The 25,281-nt window shown below is 45.2% G+C and overlaps 1 protein-coding gene across 1 annotated transcript in view; it reads left to right on the plus strand.

Moving 5' to 3' along the window:
* NUP37 (nucleoporin 37) overlaps window positions 1-25,281 on the plus strand; it is a 53,124-nt gene that overhangs the window by 22,065 nt on the left and 5,778 nt on the right. Inside the window, exons 3-6 of the mRNA XM_044280603.1 lie at window positions 1,207-1,331; window positions 3,730-3,802; window positions 7,548-7,642; window positions 22,416-22,506. Of these exons, the coding sequence (XP_044136538.1) occupies window positions 1,207-1,331; window positions 3,730-3,802; window positions 7,548-7,642; window positions 22,416-22,506 (384 nt within the window). The remainder of the gene's footprint in view (window positions 1-1,206; window positions 1,332-3,729; window positions 3,803-7,547; window positions 7,643-22,415; window positions 22,507-25,281) is intronic.

Here is a 25,281-nt window from a genome sequence, read left to right on the forward strand (position 1 = left end):
CTGACCGCGGCATGTGCAGGATTATGCGGGGTGGCCATCCGGTCCCTGCGCTGATGTGACGGGGACCCGATGGCATTTTCCCTCAGTCAATTTTAAATGTGTTTCCTGGCCATGTTGACAAATTGCTTCTTCTTTGCATGATACAGCTTTAACTTGCATTTGTGGCTTGCACTGTGAACAGGCAATGATTTCTGGAAGTGTTCCTGAGCCCCTGCAGTGATTTCTAATGCAGAATCATGTCTGGGTTTAATGCAGTGCTGCCTGAGGGCCGGTAGATCACGAGTATACAGTTTTGACCGTTGGCCTTGTCCCTTACGCACATGGATTTCTCCAGTTTCCCTAAATCTTTTGATGATAGTCTTCACAATTTTACGTTGAGGTATAGCTTTCTGAAATTGGCCCACAATTTTTAGACACAGTTTTTTACGGATTGTTGACCTCTGCACAGCTATCTTAATTTTGAGAGATTCTGCCCCTATAACATGCTTTTTATACCCAGTCATGTGACTGCAAAAAAATTGCTCTTTTTTGTATTAGTACCACTTACTTTTCCAGCCTTTTGTTGCCACTATACGAACTTTTTGTGATTTGTTGCTGCCATTAAGTTCTAAATGAGTTAATCTTTTAATGAAATGGTAAAATGTCTTAGTTTCAGCATCTTATCTGTTTTCTATGATCTGTTGTGAATAAGGGTACTTTCACACTAGCGTTTTTCTTTTCTGGCATAGAGTTCCGTTCGAGGGGCTCAATACCGGAAAAGAACTGATCAGGCATATCCCCATGCATTCTGAATGGAGAGCAATCCGTTCAGGGTGCATCAGGATGTCTTCAGTTCAGTCTTTTTGACTGATGAGGCAAAAGATAAAACCGCAGCATGCTACGGTTTTATCTCCAGCCCCCCCAAAAAACCCGGAAGACTTGCCTGAATGCCGGATCCAGCATTTTTTTCCATAGGAATGTATTAGTGCGGGATCCGGCATTTCAATGCATTTTTAAGATGGGATCCTGATCAGTCTTACAAATGCCATCAGTTGGCATACGTTTTGACGGATCCGGCAGGCAGTTCTGGCGACGGAACTGCCTGCCGGATCACTCTGCCACAAGTGTGAAAGTAGCCTAAAATATAGGTTTATGAGATTTGCAAATCATTGCATTCTGTTTTAATTTACATTTCACATTTTTTTTTTGTTGCAATTTGTGATACAGGAAGAAGATTCAAGTGTAAACGGTATAGAATTCAAGATTCTCAAAACATTTCATCATGGAGAAAGAGTCGATGCCATAGCCTGGAGTCCAGAAACTAAGTGTGATGCTTTACCTCCCCTTCTAAGGTACTTACAAGTATTTTTTCATCAGAGAGTGCCCAGACTTGTCATTTTATTTGTAATATTTAGCTTTACATAGCAGCAAACCATATTTCAGATCTATTTCTTTCCAGAAACTCTGTAAAGAATAAAGGAGCTTCTCTGATATTCATTTGGTCTAATTTAAATAAATCTCCTTTTGTGTACCCCCTTTTTTTTTCTCAAAAGTTACAATCACCTTGAATCTGGTGTCCAGTTTAGAAAATCCATATACATTGCTGCCCATAATTATTCATATCCCCTGGCATATTTTGACTTAAAGTTACTTTTATTCAACCAGTAAGTAATTTTTTGACTGGAAATGACATACTATAGGTGTCTCCCAAAAGATAATAAGACGATGTACAAGAGGCATTATTGTGGAAAAAAAACATTTCTCAGCTTTTATTTACATTTGAGCAAAAAGTGTCCAGTCCAAAATTATACATACCCTTCTCAATAATCAATAGAAAAGCCTTTATTGGCTATTAGAGCAATCAAACGCTTCCTATAATTGCAGACCAGCTTTTTGCATGTCTCCACAGGTATTTCTGCCCATTCATCTTTAGCAATGAGCTCCAAATCTTTCAGGGGGTCTTCTTGCCATCACCCTGATCTTTAGCTCCCTCCACAGATTCTCTATTGGTTTCAAGGTTTCAAGTCTGGACTCTGGTTGGGCCACTCCAAAAAGTTAATGTTGTTGTCTGCTAACCCTTTCCTCACCACTGTGACCAAACAATTCATAACACAGAAGACCAGAAGTAGTTTTCTTTGTCCAGATGAGCTTTTGCAAAGGCCAAGCGAGCTTTTGTGTGCCTTATCAAGAGACGTGGCGTCCTCCTTGGTCTGCATTGTGCAGTGTCCAGTTGGACTGTCTGCCTTGAGACATTGCCACCAGCAGAGCCCAGTTTCACCAGGATGGCCTTGGTGGCGATCCTTGGAATCTTTTTCACCATTCTAACTATCCTCCTGGCCAGCACAGGTGTCACTTTTGGCTTCCGACCACGTCCTCTGAGATTTTCCATAGTGCAGAACATCTTGTATTTTTTGCTCAAATGTAAATAAAAGCTGAGAAATGTTTTTTTTCCACAATAATCCCTCTTGTACATCGTCTTATTATCTTTTGGGAGACACCTATGCCATTTCCCATTAAAAAATTACTTGCTGGTTGCATAAAAGTAACTTTAAAGGGAACCTGTCATGTGGATATTTGATTATAATCTAACTAATTATATACAATCATTAACTACTAAAAAGCGCCTTAGATGTATTCACTTACTGGTGTGACAGATGGTTACCTCATAATATACACACAAAGATGCCACATGCTAATGAGCTGATTTGAGTCCGGCGTGATGTCATTGAGTCCAGCGTATATTTAATTCAGAGCTATAGCCACTCCCCTGCCCACCTGCTTCTGATTCATATGGAAAATAACTGTCAATCAGCAGCAGGTGGGCGGGGAGAGTCAGGAGTTCATAAATATTCATGACTCATCATTATCAGCTGGAGCTTTTCAATACAAGATGTTGGCATATTGACTGGGTCAAATAAAGAAAGTGACCCAGCATTTTGCTAAGAGAATCAGTCACTTATTTATGTTGCCCTTAGTTAGGACACCATAAAACTGGTGACGGGTTCCCTTTAAGTCAAAATCTGCCTGGGGTATGAATAATTATGGGCAGCACTGTACCCTCTTAGGAACCTGTGAGTTAATACAGGGGTCCCATGTTCAGGGTTCTCATTTCTGGGCAACAGTGGAGAGCGGTAGCAAAGATTCTCTCTGGAGGTCATGTCCTGTCCTGCATTACACTGTCTTATATTTCAGCGTGCAGTGTGTAATTCATAGTTTCCCCTGTGGTGGCGCTACAGGGAAACTGAACACTTATTGCCAAATTTCACCACAAAGCACAGCTGATCTCGGGGGGGATCCCAGCAGGGGGATACTTTGTAATCTGCTTATAGTCAAGGGACACTTATAACAAGTAGAGATAGTCCAAATTTGAGAACCCCTTTATATTTTCTTTTCTTTAAGAAATCCTCATTTTGGAGTGGCCAAAAATAGGAAATCTTTCATGAATGAAAAAAGTCCACATTTTACAGCTGTTAGTATTGTTTTCTACTGAGTTACAGAGACTCATGTGAAAGGTTATTGTAACAAAAAGTCACTGAGCAGTTAAATGACATCTTTTATGTCATGATATCTGGTGAAATCCGGAATATGATGATTTGCTCTGGACAGCACTGATAATGAATGGCTTCTGTGGTAGGATCACTTAATTTACCAATGTTTTCATCACCACTGCATAATTGTATTTTAAGGTAATATTTTTTTTTTTTTGTAGGTATATTTTTTCACATGTATCTATTTTCTTTTTAAACCTAGATTTTGTACGGCAGCAGGAGATAAAACATTAAGGCTTTTCACTTCCGATTTCCATGACCAAAACGAATACAAGGTAAAGACTTTAGTTGCAGTGTTGTCACAGTACTCTGAGGTTCCATTGTGATATTACCGGTATGTCACCCAACACATTTCCAGACCACTAACTGGAACACTGAAAGTGTCAGTGAGTTATCAAAAATGTTTGATGTTATACAGGCATATAAAAATTTTGATCATTGGGGTCTGAGTGCTGAGACCCCCACTGATCACTACAACGCTGAGAGAGAAGTGCTTGCATCACACTGTCTCTCCTCCCTGCAGAGGACTGAATCGAGACAGGCCCACAGACGTCTATTGAGCCCGTTTCCTGCATCGACAAGAGTCCACGCTATGCCACTGCTTCTGTCTCTTCATTCTAAGCACTCAGACTCCCACCGTTCAAAACTATTTGTATAGCTTTGACATATCAAAAGTTTTTGGGGAAAACTCTGACCCTTAAAGTATTGTTGTTATCAGTCAAATTAATCTGATAGGATTACAATTTTTAGGAAATGTTTCACTTGTTTTTTTTTCTGCCAGTTAAAACTAGTTAGTGACACATTCTTTATTTCTATTCTGTTTTCTGATTGTATATTTTTTATTCTATTTTCCAAACATGAATATGGGATAGCCATCTTGCCTGAACTGTTCGTAACAGCATTTAAGATGAAAAGAGATTGAGATTTCTCAGTGGTTGATACCTTTTAATGGCTAACTGAAAAACGCGCGACAAATAGGGCACAACTACACTGCAACAGTTGTAGCGCAACATTTTGTTGCACTAATGTCGCGTGACAAATGGTCTATGGTGTCGCACTGCAATTTGCTGCGACACAACAGTCGCAAAAAAATCCATCTCGAATGGATTTTCTGCGACTGTTGTGTCGCAGCATGTTGCATGTTGCAGTGTGACACCATAGACTGCCATTATAAAAATTGTCGCGCAACAATATTGCAACAAAATGTCGCGCTACAAATGTCATCGTGTAGACGTAGCCTAAGACCATTTCTGATGAAGAGGCCCAAGTAGCCTCGAAAGCTTGCAATTTTGTCATCATCTTTTCAGTTAGCCATTAAAAGGTATCAACCACTGAGGCATCTCAATCTCTTTTCATCTTATATTTACTGACTAACAAGAGGGAACCTCATTGACTTCTATGGGAGAGTGTTCTGGGTATGCTCTGTGACCTGTGCAGAGGTCATTGTACAAGGAAGGAATAGATGAGCTCTGACAATCACCTTGTGAATGGTGGATCCTGTGTTATCTTTACAGCAGTGTATAATATTGCAATCCTGTCTGTCATATTGAGATGACCACTGAATAGTCTCAATATTTTATTAGGCTTAGTCACCAGTGTAAAAACTGTAGAATTGTATTTATTGTTGTCTAACCTTCGCTGCACTTGCAGTTGTGGCCACAAATCTGCGCTACCTAAAGAAAAAATGCACTTCGATATTCACCGGCGCTTTCTTCCAGTGCTGAGGGTCCTATCCCTATTGCTTCTGGTCCCAGTGACGTCACATGCACCTCTGCAGCCATTCATTGCCCTCGGGACATGTGCCACTTGGTGACATGTCACCACGAAGGCCAGTGAATGGCTGCAGCAGTGCACCTGACAACAGACTGGGCGTTACACTTTCAATCCACAGGGGACTGGAAGCAGCAGAGCTGGGACTGTCGGGGCTAGAGCAGAGCACTGGTGAATAGGTAAGTGCCTTTCTTTAGGCAGAGCATATTCAGGGTCATAACTACAATTGCATTGGAGATTTGAAATCCCCTTTTAAAATATAGATTGTGACATGGAATACCTAAATGCTAAATACAAATCTATTTAACATAAACAATAAGTACATTTCTGAGGACATATTCCTTTTAAGGTTCACTAGAGAATTTGTAACTGTGACGCTGTAAAAAGATCCCAGTGAACACAGGCTGCAAGGACAAGTCAGTGTATGTCATATAGTAAGATCACTGTATCCTGAATAGCAGAGCCGTTTGGGTCCCAAGTCTGGCACATGGGCAGCAGTCCATCCTGCTTCTGCAGCTAGATGAATGTTGAAAAGCAGCCACTATCTGTCCCCCAAAGAAGGTTGGAGGACTGTGGCAGCTGTTTCTCGAAATGCCATTGTTTGTGTTGTTTGCCGGCTTAGGCTGAGTTCACACAGGCGAGATTTCCGCGCGGGTGCAATGCGGAAATCTCGCCTGTGAACGTATTGCACCCGCACTGAATCCGGCACCATTCATTTCAATGGGGCTGTGCACATGAGCGTTTTTTTTCACGCATCACTTCTGCAATGCTTTAAAATCGCAGCATGCTCTATATTCTGCGTTTGTAACGCAGGAGAGACCCCATAGAAGTGAATGGGCTGTGTGAAAAACGCATTGCATCCGCAAGCAAGTGCGGGTGCGATGCGTTTTTCACTGATGATTGCTAAGAGATGTTGTTTGTAAACCTTCAGTTTTTTATCACGAGCGTGAAAAACGCATCAAAGCACATTGCACCTGCGCGGAAAAAAACGGAACAACTAAACGCAATTACAGACAAAACTGACTGAACTTGCTTGCAAAATGGTGCGAGTTTAACTGAACGCATCCGGACCTAATCCGTCACGCTCGTGTGAACCCAGCCTTAGTCTTTCAGAATGCTCAGATCAGACCCTCATTCCTCATCAGATCCCCATTGCTCATCAGACATCAGATCCCTATTCCTCATCAAACCTTTTATCTGAATCCTATTGCTCATCAAAACTCAGATCAGCCTCATCAGATCACACCCCCAGTCTTCATCAGACCTCAGATCAGACTCTCAATCGTCTCAGACTCCCAGTCTTTTTCGACCTGATCAGACCCACAATCTTTCTCAGACCTCAGATCAGACCCTCAATCTTTATTAGACCTCAGATCAGACAGTAAAATTAATAAAACGACTTACCTCCTCTGTTCAGGACGGCGTGCTCTTCTCGCACTCATCAGTGCACTCCCTGCAGTCATCAGTATCTAATCGGTGGATGGTCTGACACGTGGGACCCCCATTGATCAGCCTTTTTGAGAAGGCAGTGGCGCTGCTGTGAGTTTACCAAGCACAGCGCCATACATTGTATAGCGACTGTCACATGAATGGGGCTGAGCTACGCCTAGAACAAGTGACACATGAGCATGTTGTCACTCGGCCTATGAAGAGCAAAGAGAAAAGTCATGGCGCTACTGCTAGCACCGCTGCCTTCACAAACAGCTGACAGACCCCACCAATCAGATAATATATATAAAATATGTATAAATCTCGGAAAACCCCTTTAAAGGAATTTTCCCATAATTGTAACTTATCACCTATCTACAGTCTGACTGCTGGAAACCGATCACAAGAATAGGGAATCCTGTGACACGATTATTCCAGGGCCGCCACAAATCAGAATCATCGCCTATATTTGAATAGGTTATACGTTTTCATTATGAAAAAATAACGCTTTACAGAGGTTATCAGTCTACATGAAAAAATATGTAAATAGATTTCGTGGTAAACCCAAGAGCTGGATGGATGTCAGTACAAATTACTGGTGGGTTAGAATTCTTAGAAATTTACAGTCATGTAAGCCCATGCTCCATTTCCTGCAATAAGTTTATACAGCTTGTGCAAAGTACATTGTTAGCATGCTTTATTTTTCACATCCATCTCTTGCTTCCAGATTTATTGTTACCACCTTGCAGCATGTAATAGTAACTGACTGCCATACCATCTTGCGAAATGATTTACATGCACGGTCCAATTTCTGTTTGGCAGGTCCTGCAGGGTCATGCTAGCTACATCAATGATGTGGTGTTCTCGTCTTACGAAGGAAATGAGATTGCAAGTGTCAGTGATGATCACACATGCAGGTAGGAAATGCGTCGTAATTTTACAAGTACCGCCTGTACATATAAATCGTAGTAAAATACTGACCCTTGACACATAGAGCAGTATTGTGCTCTAGCTTTCAAAAATGTTCATTCATTTTTTAATGTTTTCACTTTACCGTTGATAGCACAGACTGAGTTGTGGCTATGGTCTCCGTGGCACAGGGGTGGATTCGCTTTCTGGGAGGATACAGTAGCTGTCAGTCGAGCTAGTGTTACTAATTTGTGCGGCTCGCTATATTATCTTAAGCCTGGACAACCCTTTTAATACTAATCCCGCACTCCATGTAATCAGATTCTCTTGGATGACAAATACAGTCAGGTCCATAAATATTGGGACATCGACACAATTCTAAAAATTTTGGCTCTATACACCACCACAATGGATTTGAAATTAAACGAACAAGATGTGCTTTAAAGGGAACCTGTCACCGGGATTTGGGGTATAGAACTAAGGACATGGGTTGCTAGATGGCCGCTAGCACATCCTTAATACGCAGTCCCCATAGCTCTGTGTGCTTTTATTGTGTCAAAAAACCGATTTGACACAATGTTCTTACCATGTTCTTAGCTCTATACCCCAAATCCAGGTGACAGGTTCCCTTTAACTGCAGACTGTCAGCTTTAATTTGAGGGTATTTACATCCAAATCAGGTGAACGGTGTAGGAATTACAACAGTTTGCATATGTGCCTCACACTTGTTAAGGGACCAAAAGTAATGGGACAATTGGCTTCTCAGCTGTTCCATGGCCAGGTGTGTGTTATTCCCTCATTATCCCAATTACAATGGGCAGATAAAAGGTCCAGAGTTTATTTCATGTGTGCTATTTGCATTTGGAATCTGTTGCTGTCAACTCTCAAGATGAGATCCAAAGAGCTGTCACTATCAGTGAAGCAAGCCATCATTAGGCTGAAAAAACAAAACAAACCCATCAGAGAGATAGCAAAAACATTAGGCGTGGCCAAACACCTGTTTGGAACATTCTTAAAAAGAAGGAACTCACCAGTGAGCTCAGCAACACCAAAAGACCCGGAAGACCACGGAAAACAACTGTGGTGGATGACCGAAGAATTCTTTCCCTGGTGAAGAAAACACCCTTCACAACAGTTGGCCAGATCAAGAACACTCTCCAGGAGGTAGGTGTATGTGTGCCAAAGTCAACAATCAAGAGAAGACTTCACCAGAGTGAATACAGAAGGTTCACCACAAGATGTAAACCATTGGTGAGCCTCAAAAACAGGAAGGCCAGATTAGAGTTTGCCAAACGACATCTAAAAAGCCTTCACAGTTCTGGAACAACATTCTATGGACAGATGAGACCAAGATCAACTTGTACCAGAGTGATGGGAAGAGAAGAGCATGGAGAAGGAAAGGAACTGCTCATGATCCTAAGCATACCACCTCATTAGTGAAGCATGGTGGTGGTAGTGTCATGGCGTGGGCGTGTATGGCTGCCAATGGAACTGGTTCTCTTGTATTTATTGATGATGTGACTGCTGACAAAAGCAGCAGGATGAATTCTGAATTGTTTCGGGCAATATTATCTGCTCATATTCAGCCAAATGCCATATTCATGACCCAAAGCATACTGCAAAAGCATCTGAAGAGTTTTTTAAAGGGAAATAAGTGGAATGTTGTGTAATGGCCAAGTCAATCTCCTGACCTGAATCCGATTGAGCATGCATTTCACTTGCTGAAGACAAACCTGAAGGGAAAATGCCCCAAGAACAAGCAGGAACTGAAGACAGTTGCAGTAGAGGCCTGGCAGAGCATCACCAGGGATGAAAACCAGCGTCTGGTGATGTCTATGCGTTCCAGACTTTAGGCTGTAATTGACTGCAAAAGATTTGGAACCAAGTATTAAAAAGTGAAAGTTTGATTTATGATTATTATTATGTCCCATTACTTTTGGTCCCTTAACAAGTGGGAGGCACATATGCAAACTGTTGTAATTCCTACACCGTTCACCTGATTTGGATGTAAATACCCTCAAATTAAAGCTGACAGTCTGCAGTTAACCTCTTAAGGACACATGACGTACCGGTACGGCATGTTGTCCTGGTACTTAAGGACACATGACATACCGGTACGTCATGTATAGTTCCGATCATTGAGCAGGCACCTTGGCTAGATGCGCCGGGGGGTCCTGTGACAACCCCCCCCTTCATGTCGGCGATCGCAGAAAACCGCAGGTCAATTCAGACCTGCGGTTTTCTGCGTTTCCGGGTTTTTCGGGTCTCTGAGGACCCAATAACCCAGAACAGGATGGTGATCGGTGGTGTGATTTTACCCCACCAATCGCGATCCTTAGAGGTGACGGTGACATCACCTCTCAGGTACTAATTCCAGCAGAAATATTAACCCTAGGGTTAATATTTCTGCTGGAATTAGTACCTCGTTGTCTTTTTGACCCATTATAATCTTATATCTCCACCCACTGGAATTATGACATCACCTCTCAGGATCGCCTCTGATTGGTAGGTGGGCGGGCCGGCGGGAGATTCAAATGTTGCCAGCGCTCCTCTCCTCCTCCTTTTGTGTCCGGAGCCCGAGGAGAGATAAGCACTGCCTGCACGTCGGTGGGATCTGAGCCAGCATCACCCCGTCTGTGCCCCAGCACCCATCCTTGCCCCCCCAGGACCCGATCTGTGCCCCAGCACTCCCCATCTGATTAGCAGGTAATTAGAGAAAGTCTAGGCAAAGGTTGGGCTAGGCAGGGATAATAAAGGGAAAGTTACTGTGAAAAAAAGTTCTATTGCAGCTGTGTGACCCTCGACCCCCCCAGGAACCTGTACGCCCAACAGTTCGTTGCTCAACACCTGGGCTCCTTTTTGGCCAGGCCCGGTGGCTGGACGCCGGTCAGTGCAGCCGAGATGAGGACATTTTGGGACAAAGTTGTAGAATTGGCTCTAGAAGACCTAGAACTATAGGGAATGACATATCCCCCTCGATGTACATGCAACGGGTTAAACAAAAAGAGGATTCTTGGCTCATTTATAAAGGTTTTACCAGGTGCGGAAGCTCACGCTGCCGCACTTGTACATATGTGGTGAATACAAAAACCTTTCATGATGTGAATAACTCCCACATATACCCGATAAAATCATATATTAATTTCAACTCAACAGGGGTAATATATATCATCAAATGTGTAGCCTGTGATATGATGTATGTGGGATGCACCACTAGAAAATTAAAAGTTCGAATTTTGGAGCATCTCAACTACATAAATAATCCGGATAGTTTGAACACATCCAATGCGGCTAAGCACTTTATTTACAAACATGAACAGCAAGTGCGAAGTTTCAAGGCTTTTGCAATCGAACAAGTGAGACTACCGAAAAGGGGAGGAGATTTAAAGCGGTTGGTGAGGCTGAGAGAGGCCTTTTGGATTTTCAAGTTGGATACCAGATATCCGAATGGTCTCAATATTAAAAATGAACTCATGCATTTTTACTGGTTCGATTTTTCTTTTCATCTCCTCCCTTTTTCCTTTCGAATGGCAATGGAGATATAGGATTTATTATTATTTCTATGTCGAAATTAACATATGCGATTAAAAATATTTATACATGACAATTTATATCAATATTTGTATGTATATTGTGTATTTGAGCATATTATATTTTATATGTATGTTCACTGCTTTGTTTATGGAAATTATTCATGTTATATTATAAGACCAGTGACTTCATATGGATGCTAAGTGCATCCGCATTGTAGAACAATGTGAACAGGGCCTCATCTAGGGAGCAGGGAGGTCAACCCCCCTTTTTTTTTCTTTTTTTTTTTTCCCTTTCCACTCCTCCTCCCTCCAGGTGTGGGTGGAACCAGGTGCTCCCAGACCAGTATTGGTCTGGAGACCCAGACTAATCATGAGATTAGACACTGTTCACAGTTAAGGCTTCTTTCACATCACCGTTCAGGACAGAAAAGGCACATAACTGACGCCAAACGGAGCCCTTAGGACCCCATAGACTATAATGGGGTCAGTTATGTTTCCGCCCAGAAGATGATTTTTAAGCGGAGACAAAAGTTGTGCATGCAGGACTTTTGTCTCCGCTTAAAAATCATCTACTGAGCGGAAACATACCGGACCCCATTATAGTCTATGGGGTCCTAAGGGCTCCGTTTGACTCAGTTTGGCATCAGTTATGTGCCTTTTCCATCCTTTCCGTTCTCCTGCTCCTAAATGGAGCAGGAGATAACGGAAAGGCTGAACGGTGATGTGAAAGAAGACTAAGAACTCTGTTCGAAACGCGTCAATGTTGCTGCACTAGTGGGTGGATGTCCTGTACACTCTTTTCTACTGCCTGAATAAAGACGAAGATTTTTAGCTACTAAGAAATCGTGAGTCCTGGAACTTTATTTGTTTTCATATCGAGGACATTTTGGGGCCTCGTGCTTCATATGGGCCTAGTCAAGCAACCTAGTGTTAGGCATTACTGGAGTGGGGACGTCCTCTACCAGTCCCCACTTTACAGTACCGCCATGACACACTCCCGGTTTGAGGCCATCCGGAAATGCCTGCATTATTCAGATAATGCAGGATGTGCCGCCCCCCCCAGGTGACCCTGCCTATGACCGTCTGTATAAGATACGGCCGGTCATCGATCACTTTGGGGCCAAATTTGTACAGGCCTATGTACCTGGAAGGGAGGTCGCGGTTGATGAGTCTCTCATTGCGTTCAAGGGGAGACTCATTTTCCGCCAGTATGTTCCCTCAAAGCGGGCGAGGTATGGCGTGAAGCTGTACAAACTGTGAGAGTACCTCAGGGTACACTTACAAGTTTTGTGTGTACGAGGGGCGAGATTCCCGTATTCAACCCCCAGAATGTCCCCCTACTCTGGGTGTTAGCGGGAAACTTGTGTGGGACTTTATGCACCCACTTCTAGATAAGGGTTACCACCTTTACGTGGATAACTTTTATACTAGTATCCCCTTGTTCCAGTCCCTCGCCGCCAGATCCACGTACGCGGCCTCCCTGCCCACCCCCTCCAGGTGCCTATCCCCAGGGGTGAGACCTGTGCCCTTACCAGTGGAAAACTGTTGCTGGTCAGATATAAGGACAAGATGGATGTCCTTGTACTGTCCACAATTCATGGTAACAGCATCACCCCTGTCCCTGTGCGAGGTACCGCGGCAACGGTCCTCAAGCCCGATTGTATCGTCGACTACAATCGGTATATGGGAGGAGTTGATCTCTCTGATCAAGTCCCCAAGCCATATAATGCCATGCGCAAAACCTGGGCATGGTACAAAAAAGTTGCGGTCTACTTGGTGCAGGTTGCCATGTACAACTCTTTTGTGCTGTCCCAGAGCGCTGGCAACACAGGGAAATTCCTGCAGTTCTATGAGGCAGTCCTCAAGGCCCTGATCTTTTCGGACCGGGAAAAAGCAGGCCAGAGTACCTCGGGAACTGTAGGCGCCCGGATCGTCCCTGGCCAACACTTTCCAGGTGTGGTCCCCCATCCTGGAAAGAAGGGATTAACCCAAAAAAGGTGCAGAGTGTGTCACAGGAGTGGGATACGGAAGGACACCACTACGTGCCCCGATCATCCAGGCTTCTGCATTATTGGTTGCTTCAGGGAGTACCACACTTCCATGGAGTACTACATTTATATCCCAATTTAGCCACTGACATCGGATAAAAAAAACTATGGTTCTCAGACTTGAGAGAAATTGTAAAAACTAAAATAATTTAAAAAAAGTATACAAGTTAGGTATCTCCGCGTCGGTAATAATCTCCTCTATAAAAATACCCCATGACCTAACCCCCCCAGATTAACACGGTCCAAAAAAAAAAAAAAACTGTGCCAAAACAGCTATTTTTAGCACTTTTCCATTTCAATCAGTTTTTTCCGGTAACAAAGCAAGTGTTAACAACCAAACAAAACTTAATATTTATTACCCTGATACTGCAGTTTACAGAAACGCCACATTTGTGGTCGTAAACTGCTGTATCACTAAAAGGCAGGGCACAAACGAAAGGACCGACATGGTTTCTGGAAGGCCGATTTTGATGGCGAAAGGCATTTTTTTGAGAGCCGGTGGCGTACCGGGCTCTCCATGGGGCTGCCAGAAAGCCCAGTGACGTCACCGGCAATGATGGGCGGGCTTTAGCGCTGCCTAAACGGCTAGAGCAGCGCTAAAGCACGCCTATCGGAGCCGGTGATGTCACCGAACACGCTGTCAGGCGTGTGATTGTAAAAAAAATGCTACAGTCAGGGGGGCTGCCTTGGTGAAATTATGGGTATGTCTGGGTTCAGCTCTGAACCCGGACAACCCCTTTAAATAGCAGTTGTAGAGCATCTTTTCTTATGTTTCTTTGTTGCACCATTCTTTTTTTATTCCTGCTAAACATTAGGAATGAATTACTGGCGTTTTGCAATAAAGGTAAAGATGAGTATTTCCAATTAGGGGTGACACTGGTATCACTGACTGGATATTGTCAGACTGTGCAGGGACACACCCTCAACTGGTAACACCCAGGTAGACCTATTACAGAATGCTGGCATTTCATTTTAATCTTGTAGGAGTAACAGAGTAATGGCACAACATACTCATAATAATAGATGCTACGGAATTGTTATTGCACGGGAAATGCAAGAAGTTGCTAAGACAGACATGTCAGGAGAGGTGACCGCTCCTCTTTAAAGCCAGGTGTGATTCTAGGGTCTGAAGCCTGGGAGTCCATGATATAGAACCATTCTATATGCTGCTCTGCATTTGGAGATGTTAAAGAATCCGTTCCAGGAGCCATGTTTCTAGGTTTACTGTACCAAACCCGATCTGTATGGTTAAAAATTAAAGCCTCTTATGGGCTTAATAAAGTCTTTTTTCTTCACTGAAATTACCACATTGTCAGCAGTTGCTCCGCATGGATTCTGTGTAATGATGGTGAATTAAATGTTGAGAAAGCATTATGACATTGGATACAAACCAGAAAGCATTGCCAAATATATTAAAAACCAAGTACATTGTAAAAGAACACCAAGAGCGTTTTTAAAAGGTCAGCCTGCTCTTATTCTTCTTAACTCCAAATATATCATTCCTCTTGTCATGCACAGACTTTATAGCCGGCACATGCATCCTTTCGTTTATGCTAGGGAAATAAAGGATATATCTTTCTACCCATTAACCTCTGAATGCTAAAACCCATATTCAGTGCCAAGTGCATGAGCTGTCAATTTCTTACATTACCAAGGCAGCCAGGGGCCTAACAAAAGCCCCCAGACCTGCTATTCGGATTCCTATTAGGCCGTTCCCTAGAACACTTGTGTATTACAGACAGTTATGTAAGCAATCAAATGATGCTGCTTCAAGTCCTGTAGCGGGGCAAGAAATATAGTGAAAATCAAGTGAAAAAATGGTCTCCGCAAAATATAAATAAACAAATTTTTTTATTAAAGGGGTTTCCACGATCTTTAAAAATCCCACTCAAGCCATGCAATTAATTGCATAAAAAGAGCAAATGATGTTATACTTACATCTTTCTCTATCTTCTCCACAGCACAGGGCCGTTCCTCCTGCTCCTACCATGTCCGTAATATTCAGTGATCTTTTACACAGAAAGGAGGGGTCAGATAGGGCCTTTTTACTAATTACATGTGAAACTCGGAAAAATTGGAATATCGTGCAAAAGTCCATTTATTTCAGTAATACAACTTAAAAAGAATTGCATTAATGCAGCTTAAAATTAGAATATTGTGAAATGGTTCAATATTCTAGGCTCAAAGTGTCACCTCTAGTCAGCTAACTAATCCATACCCCCTGAGCAAAGGGGACCTGAGATTGTGACAGGTAAAGAGGCATTCGATTTTAATTATTTCATTTATTTGTTTAGAGAATAGGCAGTTATACCATTTTCTAATATACACGTAGTTAAAATTTTGTGAACAGACCTTTATTATATTTGCATATTTATATTATAATAGCCTCTAAAGAAAAAAAACAATATAACCCATTTTAGTGCTATAAAATGCATCCTTAGGAGCAGGGGAATACACAGACCTTACAGGGCACCACCCAATTTCTCAATCTGTATCTATCACTGCCAGCCAACACAGAACGCAAGCAGCAATGCCCCAGTTCTCTTGACTAATTTTTATTTATTTTTTAAGTGGAAGATATTTTAATAAAAAAAAATTATATGAGGGAAAAAGTGGAACAGGTGCTGAAAACCATATTTCTCGCTCATATCATTGGGGGACACAGGACCATGGGTATAGCTTGCTGCTGCCACTAGGAGGCGACACTAGGCTGAAAGCTGTTTGCTCCTCCCCTGCAGGCTATACCCCCTCCAGCCTGGAGAGAGCATATCAGTTTTTAGCTTAGTGTCGTAGGAGGCAGACCTCCTGGTGTACCTTGTTCACCGCCTTGCCACCCCAAGAAGAAAAAGCGGACCAGGGCAGCCTCGCTCTCCTGCTTCCCCCCAGCTACAGGACCACCCTCTCTTCAGCCCTCTTCTGCCCGGACCCCTGTTGCCTGGTGCCAGCTGTCGTAGGGTGGTCCTGCTGGTGTTGCATCTGAGGGTGAAGTGTACAGATGAAGATAGGTAAGTGACTCGCCTCCCAGGCCCCCACTCTCGGTGTAACAGCGTGCCGGACAGCCCACAGCACAACCCCCCCCCCCCCCCCCCCCCCCCCCCCCCGGTGTGCGTTCGGCCGGCACATTTCAGCCTCGGGTCTACCCGCCGTCCGCTCCGTCTCCCTCCGTTCTTTCGCCGCTGCATCGCACACAGCAATAGGTTCAGTGCGATCGCAGCCGGTACTCGTGTTGCGCAGGGCAGATGCGCCATTCGCGGCGCGCCAGGACCATCGTTGCCGCACGGCGGTGTCGGGATCTTCCTCTCTTCTGCGGGCAGCCATATTATCGGGGACATTAGGCACGCTGACCGCGGCTGCGGTCACGTGCACAGGGGTGGGCGGCGCTTGTGTCCTACTTCAATTAGCCTGCCGCTCCCGGGCTGTCAGTGGGCGTGGCTTATTCTCCCGCCCTGCTGAAACTTCCTCTTCCTCCCGGCGCAGCGTGGTGGACACAGGACCTTGGCTCTCGCTCCACTCTGGTAGGAGATAGATACCCCGTCCAGCAGGATATCTAACCATGTCTGACCCGGCCACTGACCCCCCTCAGGCAACCTGTAAGACCACTCACTATGCCTGTTCAGTGTGTTCAGCTAAATTCCCTCGGGGCCAGTCACTTTCACTGTGCTCGGCTTGTCAGAAGCCTGCGCAGAGCAATCCCCCTAGAACACTGCAGCCCATAGAAGCCTTAGATCGCCCTGTTCAGGGGGAACCAGACTGGGCAAGGTCCCTGTCTCGGGCAGTGGAGGACCTCTCTAAGATCTCCAATTCCACCCTTTCTCTGCTGGGTCGTTTGGTGGAGAAATCGCCACCGGTGCAATCCGCGCAACCGCATTGCACACAAACCAGAGGCAGACCTCCTAGTAAGCGCCCCAGAGCAGGTAACCGTTCCTCCTCTGACGCCTCAGCATCCCCCCCTGCTCCTGGATCCCAGTCACAGGCGTCCTCCCTGTTAGGCGACGCACTGTCAGAGGGTGAGCTTGGGGATTCGGATGCGGATATGGATCTGGAGCACTCTTCTCAGATTGCTTCCATGGTGGATAGCCTGATTTCGGCGATAAGGGACACCTTCCGGGTTCAGGAGGATCTTCCCTCTACTAGTCAACAAGGGGTGTCGTCTCTGCGTGCGAAACAGACTCCTAAGGCATTCCCGTTGCACGAAGATTTTTCTATTGTGGTTAACAAGGCTTGGGACCAACCGGGTTTGCGTTTTGTTATCCCGAAACGCCTAGACCTTCTCTACCCCTTTCCACGCGAGGCCGTGGACCAATGGTCCTCCCCACTGAAGGTGGACCCGCCGGTGGCTCGCTTGGCGTAATCTACGACCATTCCGGTTGCGGATGGTTCTTCCCTCCAGGATCCGGTGGACCGTCGCGTAGAGTCGCTCTCCAAGTCCATCTTTACGGCGAGCGGTTCGGCGCTGCGTCCGATTTTCGCATCCGCCTGGGTTGCCAAGGCGGTTTCGGAGTGGTCCCTCCGTTTGAGCCAGGAGGTTTTATCCAACCTCCCGCCCGCTGAACTCGAGTTGGCTGCGCTCCAGATCTCCCATGCGGGGAAATATCTCTGCGAAGCGGCACTGGACGCTGGATCACCACTTCGGTTCGCCGGGAGTTAGGGCTCAAGGCCTGGAAGGCTGATTCTTCCTCTAAACGTTCTCTGTTAAAGCTTCCGTTTTCTGGGGCTCGGCTTTTTGGGCCGAAACTGGATGTGATAATCTCAGAAGCTACGGGTGGGAAAAGCACCCATCTGCCCCAACCCAAAGCGAAGCGGCCCTTGCAGTCCAGGTCCGCGTCTTCACGCTTCCAGTCCTTTCGCCGTTTCTCGGGCACCCGTTCAGTTCCCACCTCCGCGGCGGGGCCATCCAACCAGGATCGGCGGAAAGGTCCGTCTTTTAAGCCCCAGCAGGCCTGGCGTCCACGGGCCCAGCAACCTCGCACAGCGCCAAGTAAGCAGCCTTCCGCATGAAGGTTTGTCCCCACCCTCGCAGGTGGGGGGGCGTCTTCTCCTGTTCCAGGACATTTGGCACGCCCACATTCCGGACGCATGGGCGCTCGAGGTAGTTTCTTCAGGCTACAAAATAGAATTCAGATCCCTTCCCCCCAACCGTTTTTTCCTTTCCCAGCCTCCCAGGGATCCCGTCCGGGCCGCGGCTTTCTTGAACGCCGTCCAGTCCCTACTTCTGCGGGGGGTGATTTCTCCGGTACCTCCGGAGGAGCGTTTCACAGGTTTTTATTCCAACCTGTTTGTGGTCCCCAAGAAAGAGGGCGATGTGAGACCGGTGCTGGACCTCAAACTTCTGAACCGTTATCTACGGGTTCAGAGGTTCAGAATGGAATCTCTTCGTTCTGTTGTGGCATCGTTGGTGCAGGGGGAGCACATGGCGTCTTTGGACGTGCAAGATGCGTATCTCCACATACCTATCACTACCATGCACCAACGTTTCCTCCGATTCGCCATCCAGTCGGATCACTTCCAGTTCGTCGCTCTGCCATTCGGTCTGGCGACGGCCCCGCGTGTGTTCACGAAGGTTCTGGCACCCCTTCTGGGGATTCTGCGGTCCAGGGGCATTACCCTTCTCCCATACCTGGACGACATCTTAGTCAAGGCCCCTTCAGCGTCACAATGCGAAGACAGTCTTCGGATTACGATGAGCACGCTCGCTCGCTTCGGGTGGATTCTCAACCGGGGGAAGTCTTGCCTGTCTCCGACCACTCGGATCAGGTTCCTGGGTATGACTCTGGATTCCGAGGCTGCCGTGGTGCGTCTCCCTCTGGACAAGAGTTCGGGCATTCAGAATGCAGTGGATCTGCTCACCCGGCGTCGCAAGGTGTCGATTCGCGATTGCATGCGAGTTCTGAAGCTGATGGTGGCCTCATTCGAGGCGGTACCGTTCGCCCAGTTCCACACCAGGGAGTTTCAGCGGCTCATTCTGTCCTCCTGGGACAAGTACCGGGATTCACTGGACCGCAGGATCTCGCTGTCTCAGCCCGTTCGCGAGGCTCTCGTCTGGTGGATGGTTCCGGACCACCTGTCGTCGGGGAAGTCGTTCCTGCCGGTGTCATGGACGGTGATTACGACCGATGCCAGCCTCCGCGGTTGGGGAGGGGTTTTCGGTACTCGGACAGCCCAAGGAGTCTGGTCTCTGTCGGAGTCCAAACTACCCATCAATATCCTGGAGCTCCGGGCCATCTACCTCTCCCTTTGCCATTGGACCACCGAGTTGCGGGGCCGTCCGGTAAGGATACAGTCGGACAACACGACAGCGGTTGCCTACATCAATCACCAGGGGGGGACGCGCAGCGGAACGGTGATGGACGAGGCCGCGAGGATTCTGCAGTGGGCGGAGGCCCATGTCCCAGTGATCTCGGCGATTTTCATCCCGGGCGTGGACAATTGGACGGCGGATTTCCTCAGCCGAACGACGGTGGACTCGGGGGAGTGGGCTCTCCACCCGGAGGTGTTCGAGGACCTTTGTCTCCGGTGGGGTCGCCCGGAAGTGGATCGAATGGCATCTCGGTTGAACCACAAACTCCCGTGCTTCCTGTCTCGCGCAAGGGACCCGATGGCCTACGGCGTAGACGCACTCGTGGCACCGTGGGACGACTTCAGTTTTCTGTATGTGTTCCCGCCGCTGCCGCTCCTACCGCGGATTCTTCGCAGAGTCAGAATGGAGGGTGTTCAAACGCTCCTGATCGCCCCGGATTGGCCGCGCCGAGCATGGTACTCGGAGCTCGTCCTGCTCCTGGGGGACGCGCCGTGGCCTCTTCCACTCAGGCCCGACCTGCTCTCACAGGGCCCAGTCTTCCACCAGGGTTTACATACGCTGCGTTTGACGGCGTGGCTATTGAAACCTTCCTGCTGAAGAAAAGGGGTTTCTCGGAGGCGGTCGTTCGCACGATGATTAGGGCTCGGAAGCCCTCCTCCGCGAGAATCTACTATTGTACGTGGAAGTCGTTCCTGAAGTTCTGTGAGGACAGGGACCTCCCCTCTAGGAGGTTTTCCCTCCCTACGGTGTTGGCCTTTCTTCAGGCGGGTTTGGAGCTGGGTCTGGCCCTAAGTTCGTTGAAAGGGCAGGTTTCGGCCCTTTCCGTATTTTTCCAGCGTACGCTGGCGGTGCTGGGGCCCGTCAAGACCTTCATGCAGGGTGTTGCGCACACCGCGGTTCCGTATCGGCCACCGTTGCATTCCTGGGACCTGAATTTGGTGCTGGTGGCACTTCAGTCCGAGCCATTTGAACCCCTGCGAGAAGTCTCCCTCCGCATGTTGTCATGGAAGGTCGCATTCCTAGTTGCCATTACGTCCATACGTCGGGTGTCGGAACTGGCGGCACTGTCGTGCAAGGAGCCCTTCTTGGTGTTCCATCAGGATAAGGTGGTGCTCCGGACGGTGCCGTCGTTTCTGCCGAAGGTGGTGTCGGCGTTCCATGTCAATGAGGACATTGTCCTCCCTTCGCTTTGCCCTAAACCTTCCCATCCTAGGGAAGTGGCGCTTCATCGTTTGGATGTGGTGCGGGCCTTACGGATCTACCTGGCCGCAGTAGCCTCCTTTAGGCGAGCGGACTCTCTGTTCCTAGTTCCGGAGGGTCCTCGGAAGGGTTTGGCGGCATCCAAGGTGGCGATTGCTCGGTGGATTAGATTGGCCATTCACGAGGCCTACCGCTCCAAAGGCAGGGTTCCTCCGCCTGGTATCACGGCTCACTCTACCAGGGCGGTCGGGGCTTCTTGGGCACACTTTCACCACGCTTCGGCGTCTCAACTGTGTAAGGCGGCAACTTGGTCTTCGTTGCACACCTTCACCAAGTTTTACAAAGTGCATTCGTTCGCATCGGCGGATGCTGCTCTTGGCCGTAGGATCTTACAGGCCGCAGTGTAGTGGCTCGACTGTGGAGGTGGAGTCAGCGGTTTTTCCCACCCTGGGGACTGCTTTAGGACGTCCCATGGTCCTGTGTCCCCCAATGATATGAGCGAGAAAACGAGATTTTTGTGAACTCACCTTGTAAAATCTCTTTCTCGCTTTATTCATTGGGGGACACAGCACCCACCCATTGTTGTTGGTTTCTACTGAGACCAGTGGTCCAAGTTGCCGGTTGGACTGTGGTCTTCCTGTTTTTTGTTTTGTTTCGGTACGTTTCTCCTACTGCTGAAGCACAAACTGATATGCTCTCTCCAGGCTGGAGGGGGTATAGCCTGCAGGGGAGGAGCAAACAGCTTTCAGCCTAGTGTCGCCTCCTAGTGGCAGCAGCAAGCTATACCCATGGTCCTGTGTCCCCCAATGAATAAAGCGAGAAAGAGATTTTACAAGGTGAGTTCACAAAAATCTCGTTTTCTCCATATATATATATATATATATATATATATATATACACACTGATAAATCTACTTCTCCTCTATCAAAAAGCTATTTTCCAACAGCCACCACTAGAGGGAGCTCAGTGCATAGGGATTTATGAACTTTTACCATTGATCTTTTTGCATTTAGCTCCACCTAGTGGCCATAACATGAAAAAAAACATAGTTTTCTTGCTGCAGTAGAGAAATGAGCTCTACTGTGCAGATAGCGGTCAACCTGATATAAGAAAGCTATTTAAGCAAAATGTAAAATACCTGTGTATTTGGAAATTGTATAATTTCCTATTATATGAACAAATACATTAAAAAATAAAAACTGGCTTGAGAGGCCTGGGAGTTTTTATAAGGCCTATCGGAGCCCTAAAATTTGGGCTCCGATCCAAGGACAGAGAGAACCCTCTGTCTAATCGCTCAGATGTCATGGTTGTTATTGACCGCGGTGTCTGAGGGGTTAAATAACCGGGATGGCAATTATCTCCAATACCAGTCATTGCGGCGGGGTATCAGCTGTATTACACAACCTGCACACTGTGATAGATAGCTACCATTCATGAGATAACCCCTTTGAAAGAAGACAATGAGGCAAATTTATGAAAACTGTCTTTGTTGCCCATAGCAACCAATTACAGCACAGCTTTCATTAAGCACTATAAGAAACAAAAGCTGCCATGTGATTTGTTGGTATGGGCAACAGAGACAGTTTTTGTTTCAGACAATTTCATGACTTCCCCCTATTGTGTATCAAATTTTACTAATTGAGCACACACTCTTTAATATATTGTATGTCTTTATCTATTTTTTTTTTTCTTCTTTTATTAGAATTTGGGATTTAACTGGTAACCAAATTGCAATGTTTATGCTGCGTTCCCCTGGGATGAGTGTGGTTTGGCATCCACTAGAAGCTTACAAGGTTTGAACTTGTCTGTGTTTTATGTCACCACTACCTTGGTACTGAACCCGAGTTTGGGAAATGTTTTTTTACAGTAGAAATTAATTATTGAAGTTATTACCCAAAGTCTTGCGAGACTACGCAAAGTAATAACTTCAGCTCATCTAATACTGTACAGAGCCGTACAGTATTCAAAGTTTTATGTGAATCGACTTTGATTTCAAAGTCGATTCGCTCATCCCTAGTCACCACCAATAATGTTATCATTTGATTATGCATTAATCTGTTATCTGTTGTGTAAAACAGAGTTAATTTCTGCTAGATGTATCACAATTGTGTCTCATGTTTCCTTCCCCTTTCAAATAATTAGTACATGGTGTACATGAGTTTATGTTTTAGGCTTCCTTCACACAGAACTTTTTTGTGTGTTTCTATTTTGTATAAAATATTTTTTTAACTATTTTTATTTTATTTTAAACAATTTATAGCAAAATTGTTCATTTTATGACTCTTCTTTACCATGCCCTTTTTCAAATCAGTATAATGCTATGTGACCCCGTCAGTGCTGGGAGGGCAGGAGGGGAGCTGCTGCATACTCGCGCTGCGAGTCCCCCACCCAAAAAATAAAATAAAATAGCTTTTTTTTTGGTATTGCTCCTGTGGTGCTGTCATGCAGGATCTCCTGGAAAGTAGGAATTAGTCCTACCAGTAATTTTTTTTCCAAGAGTCCGACATGACAACACCCTAACTTACCCAGAAAGCCTGTTTAAAGGGCTGAGCAATGATTGGAAGGCTGTGCTGTGGTTGTGATGAAACACTCAGCTTTTTTAATGCTTTCAGAAAAAAATCTGGACTGCATATGTGTTTCAAATAGATTTGTCTCGATTTCGCCTGAAATAAATTGCAAGATACTGTATTTGGGTTCGTTAGAATACAATTTTTTGGGAAAATTCTGTATGAATTCTAAATTGATGAACTGACTTGTTTAGCTCTAATTTGTATATTTATACATACCTCTTTGTGCTTCATAGATCAGTGATTTTCAATCAGTGCTTTTTCATAATGAGATTTTTTATCTGTTGCCATGCTTATGCTTCACAGATCCCCTATTTTCCCTACTAAGTTTTTGGTGGTAGCCTCAAACTCTTCAGTCAGTGCTTTTTTATAATAAGATTTTCTATCTTAGTCAATTAGATGTAGATAGGCAACACCACCTGCCTGGAAAAATATGTCAGTACACCTTAGATATAGAGCAACTTCCCAAATTTATTTACATGTATTAAAAATATATATATACATATATGTATAAAATATACTGTAGCTAAATAGAAAAGCAATGAATGATTTACATACCACATTGAAATTTCATCCTAATGCAAACCATTTCTAAAGAGCTTCACACATAATTATAAAAATTGTAAAAAATAATAATCCTGATGGTTACCTGGTCCACAATTCATATACTGTATATAATAGTGTCAATCAAAGTTCCTGATTAGGGTACATAATCTATTATCGATTAAAGTTCATGAATGAAGTACATAATCAAAAAACTTGATAAAAAAACTTTCATAGGAAATTTTTTGACAAAGTTTGTCCGATCCACAGACTTTTCTATGGGGGTTACTGACCAAAAAAACGTTGGTGAGTCTTTTACAAGTGGCACTTGTGTTGGTGAATGTTTGCCAATAGCAGTTTTACTAATAAATTTACGCAAGTGGCGCTTGTAACAATAAGTAACCAGTAGCGTTTATACTGATAAATCTTGAAGTTGCGCTTATAGCAATAACTGTTAAACATGTAGCAATCGTACTGGTGAGTAGTTACTTTATAGCACTTGTAGTGAATGTCTGTGTGGCGATGAGCTTGCCTTCCTATTAGTTGATATCCAGAGCACTGGTGGTTATGTGGCTTGGAGGTGGAGCGATTACCTGTAAGCGCTTGCTTGGACATTGTTATAGATTTCACCTACTGTTAGCTTAGTATGAATGTCGACTTCAACCATATAGTGACATATAGGCCGCTAGACGCGTTTCGGTGCCTCTGCTCCTTCCTCAGTAGCTATATGTCACTTAAAATGTATAGTCCTTTTATACTGCTCAGTAATCACCATGAACTGGACCAAATGAATCGGGACCAGTGCCACAAAAATACACCAAAAACCTGTACATGGATCAGGATTTCTAATTGCACTTCTTTTATTCATTTCTCCTTCCCTTTTCTCATTAAAGGGAACCTGTCATGTGGATATTTGATTATAATCTAACTAATTATATACAATCATTAACTACTAAAAAGTACCTTAGATGTATTCACTTACTGGTGTGACAGATGGTTACCTCATAATATACACACAAAGATGATTTGAGTCCAGCGTGATGTAATTGAGTCCAGCGTATATTTAATTCAGAGCTATAGCCACTCCCCCGCCCACCTGCTGCTAATTCATATGGAAAATAACTGTCAATCAGCAGCAGGTGGGCGGGGAGAGTCAGGAGCTCATGAATATTCAGGACTCATCATTATGAGCTGGAGCTTTTCAGTACAAGATGTTGGCAGATTGACTGGGTTAATTAAGAAAGTGACCCAGCATTTTGCTAAAAGAATCAGTCATTTATGTTGCCCTTAGTTAGGACACCATAAAACTGGGCACAGGTTCCCTTTAAAGTGCTTCTGTCACCCCCCAAAAGTCATTTTTCGTTTTTGGACTACTTAAAATCCTTATACTGCGATTTTTCACTATATAGTGCTCTTACCCTTTTTCGTTCAGTAGTTTCTTTAGAAACGGCACTTTTA

This window comes from Bufo gargarizans, chromosome 2 (assembly GCF_014858855.1).
Source record: "Bufo gargarizans isolate SCDJY-AF-19 chromosome 2, ASM1485885v1, whole genome shotgun sequence".
In the NCBI taxonomy this organism is placed as follows: Eukaryota; Metazoa; Chordata; class Amphibia; order Anura; family Bufonidae; genus Bufo; species Bufo gargarizans.